General features: G+C 40.4%; 2 protein-coding genes across 5 annotated transcripts; one reads left to right on the forward strand and one right to left on the reverse strand.

Annotated features, from left to right (window-relative positions):
• The first annotated feature begins 1,748 nt into the window (after nt 1–1,748).
• On the forward strand, nt 1,749–16,433 carry LOC113674223 (uncharacterized). Of its 4 annotated transcripts, none has more exons than XM_027190697.2 (18): nt 1,749–1,901; nt 3,569–3,613; nt 4,165–4,380; nt 6,714–6,896; nt 7,825–7,948; nt 8,224–8,399; nt 9,253–9,495; nt 10,160–10,264; nt 10,805–11,399; nt 11,755–11,900; nt 12,001–12,086; nt 12,638–12,776; nt 13,434–13,631; nt 13,745–13,888; nt 14,701–14,784; nt 14,959–15,117; nt 15,719–15,816; nt 15,962–16,433. In XM_027190697.2, exons 3-18 carry the CDS (start codon nt 4,194–4,196, stop codon nt 16,100–16,102), a joined length of 2,808 nt encoding a protein of 935 aa, XP_027046498.2. In that variant the 5' UTR covers nt 1,749–1,901; nt 3,569–3,613; nt 4,165–4,193; the 3' UTR covers nt 16,103–16,433. The 4 variants fall into 4 exon arrangements, with proteins under 4 accessions (XP_027046498.2, XP_089055898.1, XP_089055899.1 ...); XM_089199772.1 differs by having other exon boundaries at nt 1,768–1,901; nt 3,569–3,612; nt 4,230–4,380; XM_089199773.1 differs by lacking the exon at nt 1,749–1,901 and adding an exon at nt 2,281–2,390 and having other exon boundaries at nt 3,569–3,612; nt 4,230–4,380.
• Nucleotides 5,659–6,720, reverse strand: LOC113674224 (uncharacterized). Its single transcript, XM_027190699.2, has one exon. It carries the CDS (start codon nt 6,409–6,411, stop codon nt 5,827–5,829), a length of 585 nt encoding a protein of 194 aa, XP_027046500.2. The 5' UTR covers nt 6,412–6,720; the 3' UTR covers nt 5,659–5,826.
• Nucleotides 16,434–16,873: the final 440 nt, after the last annotated feature.

Raw genomic sequence — 16,873 nt, forward strand, 5'->3', positions numbered from 1 at the left:
CCTGGTCCAGTTTTCTTCAAGTAGTAAGCTCATTTGGGAGGGTAAGGGAGTGACAAGATTTTTCAACAAAAGGTCGCATTCTAGAGTCTCAAAAGTACTCTAACAGTTTCAATATGAAAGGAATTGACGGTGGAACTGGAAGCAAATAGTACTGTATGTAAATGTCATAATTTCAAATTTTTCAGAAATTGGTTAGCTGCCTCTGGTATTTAACCTGCATGCGTTTGGTTTCTCCGATGCACCTGTATTTAATACACTTATAATAACTGATAAAAAAACTAATAACAGTAATAACAATAATTATTAGTATAATAGTAATAATGTTCCTTAACATATTTTTCTCCCATTTGCGAAATCCCGAAGTTTTTTCAGGAAGAAAAAATAATAGGTTCCGTTTTCTCTTCCCAGTTCCATTTCGTTGAATTCCCCTCACCTAAAGAAAAGAAGACATTTCTTAAATTAGCCACTGCTGAGGAAAGTAAATGTAATCCCTTCGGCATAATCTTATACAAGAGAGGTGAAACACTCAAAGACACGCCCTTGAAAATTAACTTGACCGCTCTTAAAGGGCTTATGTGCGATGAAAAAAGGTACCAGTGACGTCACAAGTTGTATCGATAGTCAAATGGCTCTGTGGTTCTTGGCTAATACCTCGTAAACGCAAAGCTCAACACGAGCGAGTGCCTCTGAACCTTGATGAAAATCCGGAGACCCTTCATTCAGACTAAGGAGAGCTTTGAATTTCTCTAAGGGAATTGAACCTTTTTCCTTCGTTTATTGTAAGTTTCAATAGAATTTCAGTAGAAAGTCAAGCAGGAGTTTAGATTTTGAAATACAGTAGAACCTCGATTTGAGGAACCTCTATATAATGAAGTCCTCGGCCGGTATGACGACCGATACTCTTCAGCCCGGCCAAACTTACAGTAAAATATACGGGAAAGAACCTCGATATAACGAAATCCTTGTTATAACGAATACAATCTAGAAGCCCAAACGTGAAATATACCCCGATATAACGAACAAATGTCAACTCGTGACAACTTTTTGTAGAAAATGTCTTAAAAGACTAAAGTAATGAGCGGCACTCTGCGGCGATAGTTTTCGGGAGTTTTACAAGTGAACGCTAAACTAAACCGAGGCCCCTTATTATTTTTTCTTACCTTGCTTTAAAAAAATTGACAAAATTGTCAAAATTTTTCTTCGCCTGTTCCTGTTCGATCGTACGTCCAGCCGAGTCTATATGGTTATTCGCTCTTATAGCCCCCTTACTGTGGCTTATAAATACAGGCGTTTAATTTAATTTTTTCACAAATAAGTCTTCATATAGCTATAGACATTAAAGCACAAATGTCATTTGCAGTAATCGATCCGATCCCAAAAGGTTAAGTAGCGCAACGTCACACCACAAAAAGGAAAAAGAAAAAACAAGCAATTATTAACTATACCTCGATAAAACGAACGTTTTAGTTGTTTTTCCGCAAATTCGTTAAATCGAGGTTTTCGATATAATGAACTCTCGATATAAAGGACCAATTTCTTTAGTCCTTTGGCACATCGTTAACTCGACGTTCGTAGTTATCTGTCAGTGCAGGGCAGAGTTACGTAAATTTGATGTCATATAAAGTATCAGTTGATAAGTGTTATCTGATACTATGACGTACATTGTCGACTGCCCCATACGGTTCGTCACGATTCGGCGTTACGTGATACATAAAGTCGACGATCTCCACGATCCTGAATAAGTTGCGCAAATCAGCCTTCAATACGACTGAAGTCACTGTGTGCGAGGAATCTTTTCAGAAGACAGCCAGCCAAGAACTACCCATCGGATCCAAACAAATCTTATTTTAGTCAACAACCTACCCTGATTTTCATATTTGCCAGGAATTACAGATTACAAGGTAAGGTGATTCGAGGGGTTGTCTAAACCACGTAGTTGGACATTTCGCCAGCTAGAAGGCTCAAATAGTTTTCCCCATCTCAGCTCGCACTCGCTTTTCCGCTCGCTTTTTTTTAAAGTCGCCCACGTGCTTTCCTAACAGTGACTTGAGTCCTCCTTAACTTAAACATTTAAAAATCTCGTAGCTGACAGTTTACTAAGCACTCGTTGAGCTGCGAAAGCAAAAACAAAAACACCAGCTACTTAGGTTAAAATGTGTCTGCTTAAAACTGCGGATTGAAGAGTGAGAAGTTCATATCGCTGTCAATGCTGATGGGAAACGATTCTTAATTTAGCGCATTAAACACACTACCTAAAGACTGGATGGGAATGTTTAATACGTCTGGGTTTTACACCACTGGATACGTGCATTGATAAGATCTGTCACAGAGTGCCAAGCGCAGTATCATGCTGTGAGAGGAGCAGAGAAAACAAACACAGCAGCCGCACTGTATGTATTTCACATTACGTGTGATATTTCCTGAGAAGTAGAGAATTACAGATATTAAGGACCATCTCATGTAATAATGACCTACTAATAAGTTTTAAAAATGACAACGTGCTCTTTGACGCGCTATAATGAGATATGTACCTTAGCGAACCATCAGCAATGAAAATGATAATTTTTAAAACATCTACCAGACGTAAGTTGCTCAAAACACCGAAAAAATTAGCTGTATTCACCACGTCTTTTAGTTTGTTGAGGCTTTTCCCCAGCGTTCCCTTCACACTGACATTCCGCCATGGAACCAAGCAGAAATCGATAACATTCCACCACGGAACCAAGCAGAAATCGACTTTCTTGATTGGTCCTACAAACATCTGTGCGCATAGCAATCAACACCGACTATCGTAGTTCGGTCTGTATTTACATTGCCTTAATCCTCTTCTGATAAAACAATTGCGAAAAAGCTCTGAATTCTCTCCAAAATAATTTTATTTGGGACGTCGAATGGGGTGAAACAGTCGGCGCCATATATTTCCATCTAGCAACTTGCAATGTTTGCCCCTTAGTGATCCTACAATCCTTCGCGCGTAACACGAGGATCCGATTACTGGTAACGGATTTGACACCTGGAAGTGCGCGACGTCGCGCAATCCTCCCACGTCCCCTTGACAATATTAAGACATTGAGAAGGGAAAAAAACAGTGATATCTATTAGTGATCCATTAGTTTCTAGAAAGATATTCCCCTGTTGTTACAAAGAATATTTTTCATTTAACACGATATGAAGTGCATCGTTAAATCTAAGAATGTTGAAGGCGCGATTTTTTTTCCGGAAAGAACGTACTCGCCTTTGCGCTAACCTACTCATAATTGTCATAAGGCCATCCCAATGTTTCGTTTCCCATCGCCCTCCCTCTCGTGAGGGTGGGTCGGTCGTTCGGGCAAAAAAAAAGAAAAAAGGGAACAAACACTTGAAAGGGCCTGGTGAATTTTCTGACGGAAATTATTTCCCACTGCCATATAAGGTCATTATGACGCATTTTGATTCATTTTTCCCTTTATACCAATTTTGGGAATTCAAACGTGTCGTCAATCTCGATATACTTAAAGCTGCAGCTGGTGTTTTTAAAGTCGCTGATTAGAGTTTAAACGTACTGTTTGGCATTTATCATTTTTTGTAGCAACTTACAGCACAAAACAAGTGGTATCCGTATCAGAGAGGAGTGGTATGTATATGCTTTTGATACCAAGGTTTTTCTTAAATCTGATGATATGATTAAATATCATAAACCATTGATAAACCATTTACAAGTTGCGCTCTTCGCGCTCGCCTCGCGCTTGCCTTCGCTTGCCTGAAAAAGGGCAAAAAATGACGCTTGTTCCTAAGACTCCCTAAAGTTCTTCTGTGGAAACCTCAGTTTGAGAATTGTATATTCAGAAATCTCAAGCAATTCATAAACCAACGATTAAAACACTTTAAACTGGTAAATGATGAGAAAACACTCGATTTTAGAAGTGTAAGACATGTGCTCTGTACAGTGTATTCAAAATTAAGTCAGATGAAAAATTTTCTAATACCCTAGACTCATATAAATTTAGGGGCCTAAAGAGGGATTAAACGCATATGTAGTGTCAGAAGGAAATCGTCAGCAGTTTAAATTCCCTTGGTAATGTTAACTATTGTTGAAATAATGAAAAACAAGTTGACTTTTCCGGCGGGCTTGGGGAAATTGACCTAGTTCATAGCTTACTTACATACTGTACTTTCGCCTTTTAGTATGCCGAAAGAGACCCGAACTAAAAGTTATGTTCACATTGCTGTACTTGGAAAAATTTTCTCTCGGTATGTTATCCCAGTTTTGGATCGCCCTACTTCTGGGTCTGGTTCCCAGTCCATTTGGGATCACCTCCGCGTTACCCAGCATTCCCAATCCGCAGAAAAAGGGAGCTTTTGATCAGATTCTACAAGCCAACTTGGGCACAGAGCGTGACTGTAAGTACATGTTTGTGTACCCGTAGCAGGAATGCCCATTCTCTAATAAATGAAGCCATGTATAGCCGTTAAAAAATGAAGCGAAGAAAGAAGAAAGCGCAAAAACAGCTGGAAAGAAGAGACAAGACGAAATTTTCCACCTCATTTTTTACGTTTAAGTTCAAATCAAAGTTCGGTCCCTAATCCTGACAACTAAATCTTTAGAATCACCTGCGTTGCCCCTGAGCCGTGAACAAAAGACTACCGATCGGAGAAAGGGAAGGGGATAATTGTCGTTAAATTGAAATTTTTAAACAAAACTTAAAACAGTGCCTGGCTTCACGTTTCGTTCCATTCGCTGATGGTATGCAGTGCCTAATGAGAGGGGGACCCTTGTTGCAATAACTGTCCGCATGCACCTTCAGTGTATTTCGTTTTCACCCCGTTTGCCTGTGTTGCGAACCGAAGACCGAAACATTTCACGGGTTTTCGGAAACAGTATTAAATCAGCCACTTATAACAGTTGACAAGTCAAACAGAAGCTGACAGAACTGTTGCGAGTCTTTTCTGCTGTCGCTACAGACTACTGGCCATGGTTTTTCAAAGGTCGAATAACGCTATCCACAGCTGGATAACTTTATACGTTTTGCCATCACTTATCCGCTGGATAGCGATTTATCTGTTGGATAGCATTATCTGTCATGTATACAACTGAACCCTGGAGTTCAAAATAGCGTTATGACGTCGCAAAGCGTCGAATTCTTCTAATTCTAATCACGTGCAAGTAACTTTTAAATGACCTTTATGACGCGATTTATGACGCATACTTTGAATGCGTGCGCGCACTGATGATCAACGAAATAGGACTGACGAAATGATAGATGAGTGAAAGCTTAATCACTAGTCTGAATTACAAAATTATTTTACGAGCTCTTTTGTCTGTTTTAATAAGTCATTGAGATGAGTAGAAATTCATAGCTCAAGCTTACACCGGCCTAGAAAAATGTTCATTGTTTTATTATTTGGAGGAAACGTGCATGATCCCGCGAAATCTATTTTACTGATTCTCAAGGACATGCCGCTGTCATTGCACTGAAGGTTTCAGTTTTATATACAAGAAGAGAGCTTAAACTACAGCTCATATTCTCTTGATACACGGGGGTGAGGGAGGGGAAGTAGACGATTGCGATGAAAGAATATGGGGCGAGATTATTTCCCGTAATCACTCGCGCGTTACCTCCGTTGTTAACAATATTTTGCGGAACTAACGTACAAAAAAACACATACACACAACCAAACTTAGAAGAATGCTTTCCTATTTTTAAGCAAATCTCTACCAAGTGACACTCTTTTAAAACAGATACTGATAGGGGTAAGTACACAAAGTTAACAGTAGCAAAACAAGTTTAAGCAGTTTAATTTTCGCAAAGATTGCTCACTTTACAGTGGTATAGCTTTCCGTTACTCTTAGTTATTATTCAATCCTATGCAGGTGTTCTTGTGGCTCTCCCAATCAGCTTCTTGGCATTTTTCGTCGCAATATCTGGAAATTTTGCAACCTCCGCAGAAATACAACCAAACGCTCTCTTTGCCACAACTTGTGCATCTCGGCGTGCTCTTGGAAACAAAATTCGAATTTACAGAAATTTTCATGACCTGATATTTATTGCAAGGGCTGAGGAGTTCAACAATTGTATTATTCTTTGTTTCTACTCTGATTTCGTCAAGTTCTTTACTCCTTTTAAGCCTTTCCTGACGAATAACAGTTCTGAATTTTTCGTCCATGTCCCGATTGACCTCATGGATACACTTCCTGGTGTTTCGGTCGATGTCAGTGATACACTCCTCCATTTCACTCTTCACTTCTTTTAGTTCGCGTTGCAAATCTTTACACTCGGCTTTATATGCCTTTCGGAGTTTTTTCCTTTCATCACCAATCAACATTTCAGCCTGTTCGGCAACAACTTCTTCAAATGAAGGTTGAAGTTTTGCAATGTTTTCCTTCAGTCGCTTTAATACTCCTTTAATTTCTTGTGCGTCTTGTTCTGCCATCTTTTCCTGGATTTCAATAATCGTCAGTGCCTCTTTCAAATAAAACCTCGGTATTGTCTTCTTACTCACCGCAAATCACCGGTTTTCCTCAACTTTCCAACAGCGTGCACACAGAATGACATCATAATTGTGCACCTCTGTTGTAAGCGATGATAAAACAAAGTGAAAATACAAACCATAACGCGCGCGCGCGCTTATATCACCAGCTTTCTAAACTCGGGCCATACAAACAACTATTGCACAAGATAAAATCAGATTTGATGAGGATCGTTCTACTGTAACATTCACTTTGTCATTTTCAGCCTTTTCCAGTCCACCGCTCCCAGATAGCGTGTTTGAAGGGGATATCGTTTTAACTAAACAGCAGCTGATTAATATTGATATTCATGGCGATATCAGAGGCAATGTTAGCAAAGCGGCCGACGGCAACGGACGTCTTAGATGGCCGAACGGTATCATACCCTATGAAATTGACTGCAGCTTACGTAAGTGATGTTGTTATTCTTTGTATAATCAAAACTATAGAAAAATTCTGGAACGTGATTGGATATCACCAGCCCGATGTGCGCAGAAATAGGACAGTGTGCGCGTCATGCTTGATGATAGGACAGTTAAAGGGACAGTTAATATGTTCATGCCTTTGGAAGTGGATAGAACGCGTCATGCGCGTGCGCTTTTGTCTCGCATTTCGCCGAGTTAACTGTTTTTTTATGAGAACGTATAACCGTTGTCTAGTTTCTTTCTCAAATTTTGTCATAATTTTGATTAATTGGCAACAAGACTTCATGTCGTTCAATTCTGTCTGTAATCATGATCGGACTCCCGCCTCGCGGTCGTCTGATATTGTTAATCACTCGTATGATTACAGACAGAATTGGACTCCACTCGGCCCTATTACCAATATTAATTAGGGCGCGACAGTGATCATGGCTTGCTGTCCAATTGAGCTCACCAAGCGAAAAGCATTTCTTAGTTGCCGCGATTTGCAGTCCAATCGAGCCCACCAAGTGAAAAACATGGAAGAAATACTTTGCACAAATGGAAGCCACATTTAAGTTCAGAGGTCAGTTGTTGTCTTAACGGATGTTGTGCATTAGGCCGAAACATCTTTTGAGTGTGACGCACGTAGCGTCTTGGCGGGAAATCGACTTTCAAACTGTCTGATTGGCAGTTACATAGGTTTTATGACTTACTAGGAAAACGTTTACATCCATGGTCATATCTCGATAGCAAAAAATAGCGTCCATAGAAGTAGGAAATCGCTTTTGTTGTGCTCTTTCACCGCACTTTTTTTCTTTTTTCAGTGCTCTTCCACTTCCTTGTAATGTTAGCTGTTTTGAAAAAACCATTTCATTGCAAGTTTATCGGGGCTTTATTACAAAAACAATACCTTTGTCTTCTTGCCTTTTACAGAAAACATGCCCGATGCAATGAGTGCCATAGATGCGGCTATAAAGGAATGGGAAAGCAAGACTTGTATCAAGTTTGTGAAGAGAACAACTCAAAAAGATTACCTTTGGTTCTTCCGTCAAAGAGGGTAAGAGATGAAAGTACGGTAAACGTCCTGATTAATCTCGTACCCAGATCCTACTGTGTAACTGTTACTGAAATTACAACCGTCTGGCCGTGAAAGGTCTGGGTACAAGACAACATCCTGAACAAAACATGTTGAGGGAGGAAGTGTGGTTTGGTGGTTCTCATCGGCTCCTTGAAATATTTTCCTTTTTTTTTTATTGGCTTTTGTGCTGACTTTGTTTGGTTCGACGACGCTTAATTGAAAAGAGCTCTAAAAGTACAAATTGATTCCTTCAGGTGCTGGTGTAATGTCGGACGCATTGGTGGAAAGACGTATCTATCAGTTGGATTTGGTTGTGAATACAAGCACGTGATGGTACATGAGATCGGTCACGCGGTTGGCTTTTGGCACGAGCAAAGTCGTCCGGACAGAGATAGTTACGTCCGGGTACTGAAACAGAATATACTGCCAGGTAAGTGTAGGTACTTCATTATTGTTATATGAAGGTAGCGATGTTATAAGAAGAACCATGTCACTCACTGTGTGTCTGTGTTTGTGTCTGTGTCTGCCTGTTCGTCTGTTTGTCAATCGGTCTGTCTGTCTGTCTATCCGTCTGTCCGTCCGTCCTTATGCCTACTTGCTGAATGTCTCGACTTCTTTTTAAAGGAGTGTAATATTAACCAACAATACATTAGATTTAAAAGATATGTTATGGCCGCGTGTGGATACAAATCTATCGTTGAGTGTTTATCATAACTTTCTCGAGTGACCGAAGCACAGAGTGAGAGACGTTATCAACAAGAGGAGATAAATTCGTCTCCACACGTGGCTATATACGCTCTTGTTCCTAATATGACTGAATATTGATGAGATGTTTGAATCAAAGGCAATTGGAAAACACGTTTCAAGAGCACCGGATGTAGAGGTTACCTGAACGTAAATTCAGCTCGTAGAGATGCTCCTTAAACTTGTCAGGAGAGAAAGATAGTTATCTAAAACAAAACAAAGAAAAAAAACGTCTACTCTTTATAGTAGAAGAAGTTGATTTCTACCCTAGTAATGTTTGCGAACCGCCTTATGATAAACCCGGTTGCCATAGTCTACGAAGAGGGGCTCATTATTAGTGGGAGAGGTTTGCCGGAGGTCTGGCACCAATAATGAGAGCCTGCACGTGTGCTACGGTTGCCCTGACGACTGTAATCGTATTCACGTGTAAAGATTTGGTAGGTATGCTCACTTCGCGCGTTCTGACACGGGAGAAATTTATTATTTCATTATTACTCAATATAATAAAGCTAATTAAAGCATGTTTTCTCCTGGTCAAGGTGCAGAAAGTGCTTTTGCTAAGTATGGCAGGGACAAAATAGATTCTCTTGGTTTACCCTACGACTACGGGTCTATCATGCACTATCCATTTAATGCTTTCTCCAAAAACGGTCAGCCAACGTTGCAAGCCCTTAAACCATTAAACGGCAAGCAACCTTACCAAAACCTGAGTCCGCTGGATGCTGAACAGACGGATTGGATGTACGGTTGTAACGCGAAGAAACGAAAACGCAGACAAAGTGGTAAATGTTGTTAAAGTTTTTGTCTTAACCCTTAAAATCCCATGAGTGACCAAGACAGAATTAACTCTAAATTATCAATACAATATCAAGAATTAGTGATGAGAATAAAGAAAAATATCAATTATGTTTATCAAGTTGATCCAATAACAAATTCTCTGAACAAACATCATAAGAATTGTTTGGAAAACAGTAACAAGAATTACCACTGGGATCTGGGGAGTCAGAGAGTTAATTGACCTTTTTTGATAGTCACAATCATTCTGCTTGTAGCCTCAACAACCCTGGACGTGTAAAAGTTTTGTTTGAAGCTCCCTGCATCCCGTATTAAATACAATAATTTCAAAACTCTTTTCACTGAAGGCATTTTGGTTTAAATTATGCGAATTTTCTGCAAGGCATTAATCTTGAATGCGAAAGGACAGTGCAATCTCTTCTCGCACCAAGCCGTCGCTGCATTATAAGAAAAAATTTTTTGCGAGAAGAATTGGAATTGTTTTAAATGAAAGGGCCGCGGAGCTTCGATTTTACTTAGCTTCCTGATTGGAAGTAGGCCGGGGGTAACAACTCAGAGAGAGTTTAAATTTTTTATTGAAATTCTGGACAGTTTTATTGTCAACATTACATTGCATTATCCTAAACTGCGGCTGTGTTAATTTTCCAACAGCATGCTTCGATAGCACCCAAAATTGTTATTACTGGGCGCATAGAGGGGAATGTAGACGAAATCCACGCTACATGAATCGTTATTGCAAAAGAAGTTGTGGAGTTTGTAAGTATCAGAAAACGATGAACGATTTTCCTTATATGTGGAAATGTGTCGCTGATTGAGGTTGATGTTTGGGATTGGAGACTAGCTTGGACCTAACGAACGAACTCACAAGAGGATCAGCAGAGAATGATTGTGTCCTCCTGATTGGATTTATTTTTCGAAGATAATTTTACACCAACACTTGCTCTCCTCGGTAATCTTCGGTTCACCCGTGTAAAAACACTTTTTGGTACGTTTTTGTAGGAAAAGATCGGTGTTGTTTAAAATGATAAGTGATACTTATAAAAGTAGGCTTAGGTAAAGATATTCCTTCCTTCAGTGGTACTTTTTACGCATTTTTTCTTTTAGAGGCGAACGACAGTTAATTACTAGTCTCGTACCCAGACCTTCCACGGCCAAGCGGTTGGAAGAGATCCTACATTTTCGCCACAGTTACACAGTTGGATCTGAGTACGAGATCTGTTAAATTCAGGATATTCATTAAAAAAGCATATCGCTGCAAATTCTTACAATTGTTTTATTGATATTATCCCTTGGCAGGTGGAACCACGGCAGTGTGTAGGGATAAAGACTATCGTTGTGCTACGTGGAGAAATTATTGCCGCACAAATTGGTACACAAGAACAAACTGTAAGAAAACCTGTGGGCTCTGCCCCAGGCCTCCGACGGTGAGACCGAAGCCACCAACAGCGAGGCCCAAGCCTCCGACGGTGAGAACGAAGCCACCAACAGTAAGGCCCAAGCCAACGACTGTAAAACCCAAACCACCAACGATGAAGCCGCAGACTCCTCCTCCACCAAAAACACCACCTTCTCCCAAAACCTCGTCTCCGCCAAACACGCCGCCTCCTCCTCAAACTCCTCCTCCGCCGAACACACCACCTCCACCCCAGACTCCTCCGCCGCCGAACACACCCCCTCCACCCCAGACTCCTCCGCCACCGAGCACACCCCCTCCACCCCAGACTTCTTCTCCGCCGAACACTCCTCCTCGTCCTCAGACTTCTGTTCCCAATACTTCATCCACGCATGCCCCTACCACATCATCTTCAGGGTGTTCCGCACCAACGGCTCTTGGGATGGAAGATTTCACCATCAAGGACAGTCAAATAACAGCGTCCAAGAGCGTTAACAGGTAAGTTGTTGGTACAAAAAGGGGTTTTAAAGAGACCTCATCATCAATTATTTTTTGACAGTAACCAACAGTTCTGTTGATTGCATTCCTTTACATCTCATTATCTCGGTTAAAACCGAGTACAGCCATACCTATGGTTTCAAGTTTACCTCATGCTATTTGAAAGTGTCGTTTCTTATCCTTAATGTCTTTTATATGGATGTTCTCGATCCCTGCTAATTTGAACTAAAATACGGTCACCTGGCCTCATTAAAGCATCAGTATTTGTCGAAGTTCAGATCAGTTTAAGCCCAGGTACGAATAAAACCTCAAACACGCCCAGTGAGGTCTCTATGTTTCTTCTCTTTTAAACCAGATTTCATGGTCCTAGCCAGGCTCGTCTTAACCTTCCGGTCGGCAAAGGTGGTGTAGGGGCCTGGTGCGTAGGGAAGCCGAACAACGAAGTGCACTTACAAGTTGACTTTTTGAAGAAAACCACCGTAACAGGAGTTGCAACCCAAGGTGACATGATGAGAAACAGAAATGGAAAAAGAGTAAAATAATAAAAAATAACAAGAGTTTTATAATACCCATTTTCCTGTCCCTTTTTCTGTATCCTTAGGAAGAGAAAGTGCATATCCAAAGTTTGTGAAGGAATATATGCTCTCCTATAGCGATGATGGAAAGTCGTGGGATCTTTATTCCAAGGTAACTTATGATCTTAACATACCAAGTACATGGAAACTGATTAAGACTCTGTTTTGAGACCGAAGAGAACATAATTTGGTCCTTATGACTTCTCCGGAAACTTCAAATTAGTATACGCCCATACCCTGACCCTAAGATCTGGAGGTTAATGGTATTAGCAGGTGTCAGTTGGGGATTAAAGTATTTTTTGTCTAATCTCTCTACTGAATAAAGGAGGTAACATTCTTAAGGGTTTCCATCCGAGGTTAATGGTTTTTGAACCACACTGCAGGCCCCTGTGCAATCTACCTTGAATTTTGAATAATAAAATGGTTATGGTTAGTTTAATTGTGATGTCAAAAGGCAAAAACAAAGATCCGTCATATTAACTTTCAAATTGCATATCAGCTTTGAGAATAGCCGAAATATCTTTTCAGAAACCAGTTTTTAACCTCAGAAAAAATCCGGAGGAACAGACAACTTTCAATTAGTTTAAAAATGGAGAGGTAAAAGTTATCCAGAAATAACGGTACTCATTTCGCCATCGATCGTCTAACTTGGGTTTTCAACAGGTTTTTGTCGGAAACAGTGACATGTCAACAGTCAAGACAAATCAGTTAACAAGCCCAATAGTTGCCAGATTTGTCCGTATTCTCCCAACTTCCTGGAATGCGGACATTTGTCTCAGGGCTGAGTTTTATGGCTGTCCAGGTAAGCATACAAGGTAAACGAAAATAATATGTCTTTAGCAAGGACAACTGACGATAATGTTGGCGTTCCGATCAGTTCCACGTTTGTACAGAAGTAAGGGAATATAAAGAATCTAACGGTCTGAATCTTCTCTTTAGTAATCAATCGATTAATTAATTGGCAGACAGTCGATTGATCATTCGATTGACCATGTGATCCGACCGACCGTCCGACGATTCGCGGGTCCAGCTGTTCGACCGTCCGACCAACCCCCAACCAACCGTCAGTCTATCAGTCAGCCTGTCAGTCCATCCGTTTGTCAGTCAGTCAGTCAATCAGTTGGTCGTTCGGTCGCCCAGTCAGTCAATACACACCAATCGCGATTCTTTCAATGAGAAATAAAGTTAAACAGCGGATTAAGGAATCAATCAAGGCATAATCATAGACTTAATAACCTTATGTTGATGTCTCAATCTCCGGGAAGGTGAAGATTCTCAAGTGAGCATAACTGTTGATTGTGAGATGCGATGATAACTGCATAACTCGTTAGAGAATACATCGCAGTAAAGACTAAAATCTGCGACATGCGGCGTGTGGATTTGTTACCCATGGAATCTTTGTAAAGGCACCCATTTATCGTAAGATTGTCTTACTCAACGGTTTGTTATGATCTCTTAGTTCAGCCGACCAATCCTCCGCCAGCAACGACCCCCATGAAATCCACAACGGCCACTGAGGCACCATCTACTCAGGCCTCAACGACACCAAAACCAGCATCATCTATTCGCCCACAGGCCTCTACGACACCAAAACCAGTCAAACCAACCACAAAGGTCACGCCACGCCCACCAATAATAATACCAGAAAAGCCCACAGGTGAGAAGAACTATCTTATATAAGAAAGTTTTGTTTAGCGTATAACCTATTTTTTTGTCTTTGATTTTGTATAAACGCTTCAAAGACTTTCAACACTATTTTCTTTATATCAGGCTTTAAGTGCGAAGATCTCCATCCAAACTGCGCAGATTTTGCCAAGAGGGGGGAGTGCTCCAATAATCCAGGCTGGATGGGAGAAAACTGCAAGAAGAGTTGTGGATCCAAACTATGCGATAAAGAACCTGTTAGACCTCTTGGTTAGTACAGCTAGAAAATGCTTCTTTCCGTAAAGAATGCTCTCTCTATGCCGGTGTATGAGAAGAGAAAGTATTTCTTTGACAAGGGGAGTTATATTTAAGCTCCTGGTAACGCTTTCCTTTTCCTATTCTTATTTAAGTTATGTTTCATGAAAACTCCGCGAGTTAGTGTTGAAATCTTAATTACAAGTGGGGCGCGCATCAGTGAACCCCAACTGTGCACAGCAGGCGGTTTGCCAGAGGAATCTAATTAATTTGAATTAAAAGCGCATTCATTGGGTCCCTTTTTGAATCAAGTAAGAACGATGAGACATCAATGTTTCTCTTGTTGTAGTCTCAGTTGATCGACCCATAAGGTTAAGAACATGAGCCTACAAACTCAACCTCTATCTTGTCGTTCAGTGTCAGTTTCCTGATTCTTTGAGCCTTTTCTTTGTTCAGAGGCAAGCAAACAAAGACTTTTTATGTTCACAGTATTTAAACAAGAAGCAATTAACCCTTTAAACCCTAACAGTGACTGGCATCAAATTTCTCCCAACCAATTTCTCCCCTGAATCACACGTTAAGGTCATGAGAATAAAGGAAATGATCAACAACGAAAGAAGCTTTTGATTGGTAAACAAATTCTCCTTGTTAACACCAAGGGAAATGTATAGAGAACAGTATGGAGAATATACATGCTGACGTTAGGGTGTAAAGGGTAAATAGTGACCAGGCACGCGTAGCTTTTTAGTTGCCTTTAGGCTTTTCAAACCTGTTAGAAGCTTTACCGAACTTAAAATAAAGATCGTGTTTTTATTTTTCTTCGGTAGCTCCATGCTCCAGTCCACTTGGAATAGGTTGGAATTTTAAACTGCCTGACAGCGTATTTTCAGCGTCTTCGTCACTTGACGTTGGTAAGAACTGTCCACTCTTTCTTTAATCAATCCCATAGCTCTACATCTCAGGGTATACACAACTGGATAGTCTCATACCCAAACCCTTTTACGGCTAAGCTGTTGTTCAGTTACAGTTACCTGGTAGGATCTGGGTACGAGATAAAAAACTAACATTTCTCATTGGCTGTACAGGTGGCGGCTGGGACAGCGGTGCGCGCAATGCACGAATGTATTTTACAGACAGTTTTGATTCCAAGCGGGTTGGGGCCTGGTGCGCAGCGACGCCAAAGAACCAATGGCTGCAAGTGGACTTAGGAATGGACAAACATATTACAGCTGTTGGAACGCAAGGTGATCAACGATGAAGAGGGAATAACTAGAGATAACTTAGTTATTAGTTGCCCTTTAAAAGTGCATTTCAATTAAATAAACCAATCCGGTAGAAAGACCGAGAGGATCAAAGGAAAAATAAAGGGCCAACTGGAATTATATATAAAAAAGACAAACTTCCTGGAGTGAGGGAAGATATGCATATGAGCGAGTTGCAATGAGATTTAAGTTGCATTTCATTGCTGGAGGTGACATGGTTTCTTCAGTGCAATCCCGGATGTCTTAAAACGCTCAAATGTAAATTGCTCTAGTAGATGTAATGTAAAAAAAAAATTTCAAGGTTCTCAGCTTCGTTTCTCATGGGCGAACGGAGGATTGCTCGGAAGGTGGATCCTCACCATTATTCTAGAATTCAAGCAATTGTAGAGTCGAGAAAGACAGAAATCCTGTAACGTTTTTCTTCCTAATCAGACTCAAAATACTCGTAACAGCGAAAGCATCAATAGGAAGTATTATTCGCCAACTGTGTCCTGAGGACATGATACAAGCTGACTTTTAAAGCAAGTTCCCTAATGAACGTTATGCTCTAGACTTGTTAACAATATTTCTCTTCAAATATTAGGACGACACAAGTATTACGAGCACGTGAAATCGTATAAACTCGCCTTCAGTAAGGATGGAAACTCTTGGAGTTTCTACCAAACAGATGGCGAAGACAAGGTAAGACTTGCTGCAGTCTTTATTATTTGTTCAAGAGAAAAAGGAACTTCAGCAAAAAACCAACACATACTCTTACTTATTCCTAGGCTTGTTTTGAAATAAACAAGGTTTCCTTCCTTATCGGATTTGTTCTCTTTTTTTACAGGTATTTGGCGGCAATTGTGATCACTTTACCCCTGTCTTAAATTTCTTGCAGCGTGGCGTTACCGCTAGATATATCAGATTTTATCCGGTGACTTATAACTACGTCTGTATGCGTGTAGAGGTGTACGGCTGTGACGCTTGATTACATAATGTGTTACCCACTGAAATAGCACTGTCTCCGAGATGACACTACACGTTTTTTAAGTCCATTACTATTTACGAGTAGTTTTCTATACGCTTGTTAACTTTACTCTTCATTTCCTTCTCCCGAATGTTTTCCTCAATTTCCTTGAAACGGAAGTGGCTTAAACTTACAAAGCTTCAATGTAGAAAATGGAAAATGTGAACTGCGACAGTGAGATAAGGTTTCCTCTTTTACCTACCAGGTGTTTGTTGGTTTGTTACCTTTTCTTTTTTCATTAAGACTGAAAATGGCAAGCTTGGTCAATAAAGGAATTATGACATGACAAAAAGAATTCACCGGACTGTATAAGGACATGTTTGCAACTTTGTTGGTGTCCAACCTGCCCATAAATCGCGGGGTGTGTACTGTATTTATTCAGTTAAACGCCGCGGCGTTTACTATATTTTTCGTGATTCGAGTGCGGCGTTTATTCGAGGGCGGTGTTTGTTTGAGGGCGTTTATTTAAAATACACTTTATTTCTTGCAAGTATGGTAACTAACTATTTTAATTTTGAAAAACAGAAACGTTTTAATGCTCGCCTAAAATGTCATTTATTTATGTCTCTCATTTTCACGACGAGCATGTTAATACTACTACAATACATAGTGGGTAAAGTGAATGAAAATCTAATGTCGGATATGCTTTCTCAACATCAGAACTGGTGCATTCAAAAGGATATGTGTTTAGTTCACTCAAAATTGCCTACTGCCATCGAAGCATTGATCTCT

Source organism: Pocillopora damicornis, chromosome 3 (assembly GCF_964200805.1).
Source record: "Pocillopora damicornis chromosome 3, jaPocDami1.2, whole genome shotgun sequence".
NCBI lineage: Eukaryota > Metazoa > Cnidaria > Anthozoa > Scleractinia > Pocilloporidae > Pocillopora > Pocillopora damicornis.

Excerpts from the sequence above, each read along its gene's own strand:
- LOC113674223 (XM_027190697.2), top strand. The coding sequence starts at position 4,194 with ATGTTCACATTGCTGTACTTGGAAAAATTTTCTCTCGGTATGTTATCC. Across the intron at positions 8,400-9,252 it reads GAAACAGAATATACTGCCAG|GTGCAGAAAGTGCTTTTGCT; the intron begins GTAAGTGTAGGT and ends CTCCTGGTCAAG. Across the intron at positions 13,889-14,700 it reads AGAACCTGTTAGACCTCTTG|CTCCATGCTCCAGTCCACTT; the intron begins GTTAGTACAGCT and ends TTTCTTCGGTAG.
- LOC113674224 (XM_027190699.2), bottom strand. The coding sequence starts at position 6,411 with ATGGCAGAACAAGACGCACAAGAAATTAAAGGAGTATTAAAGCGACTG.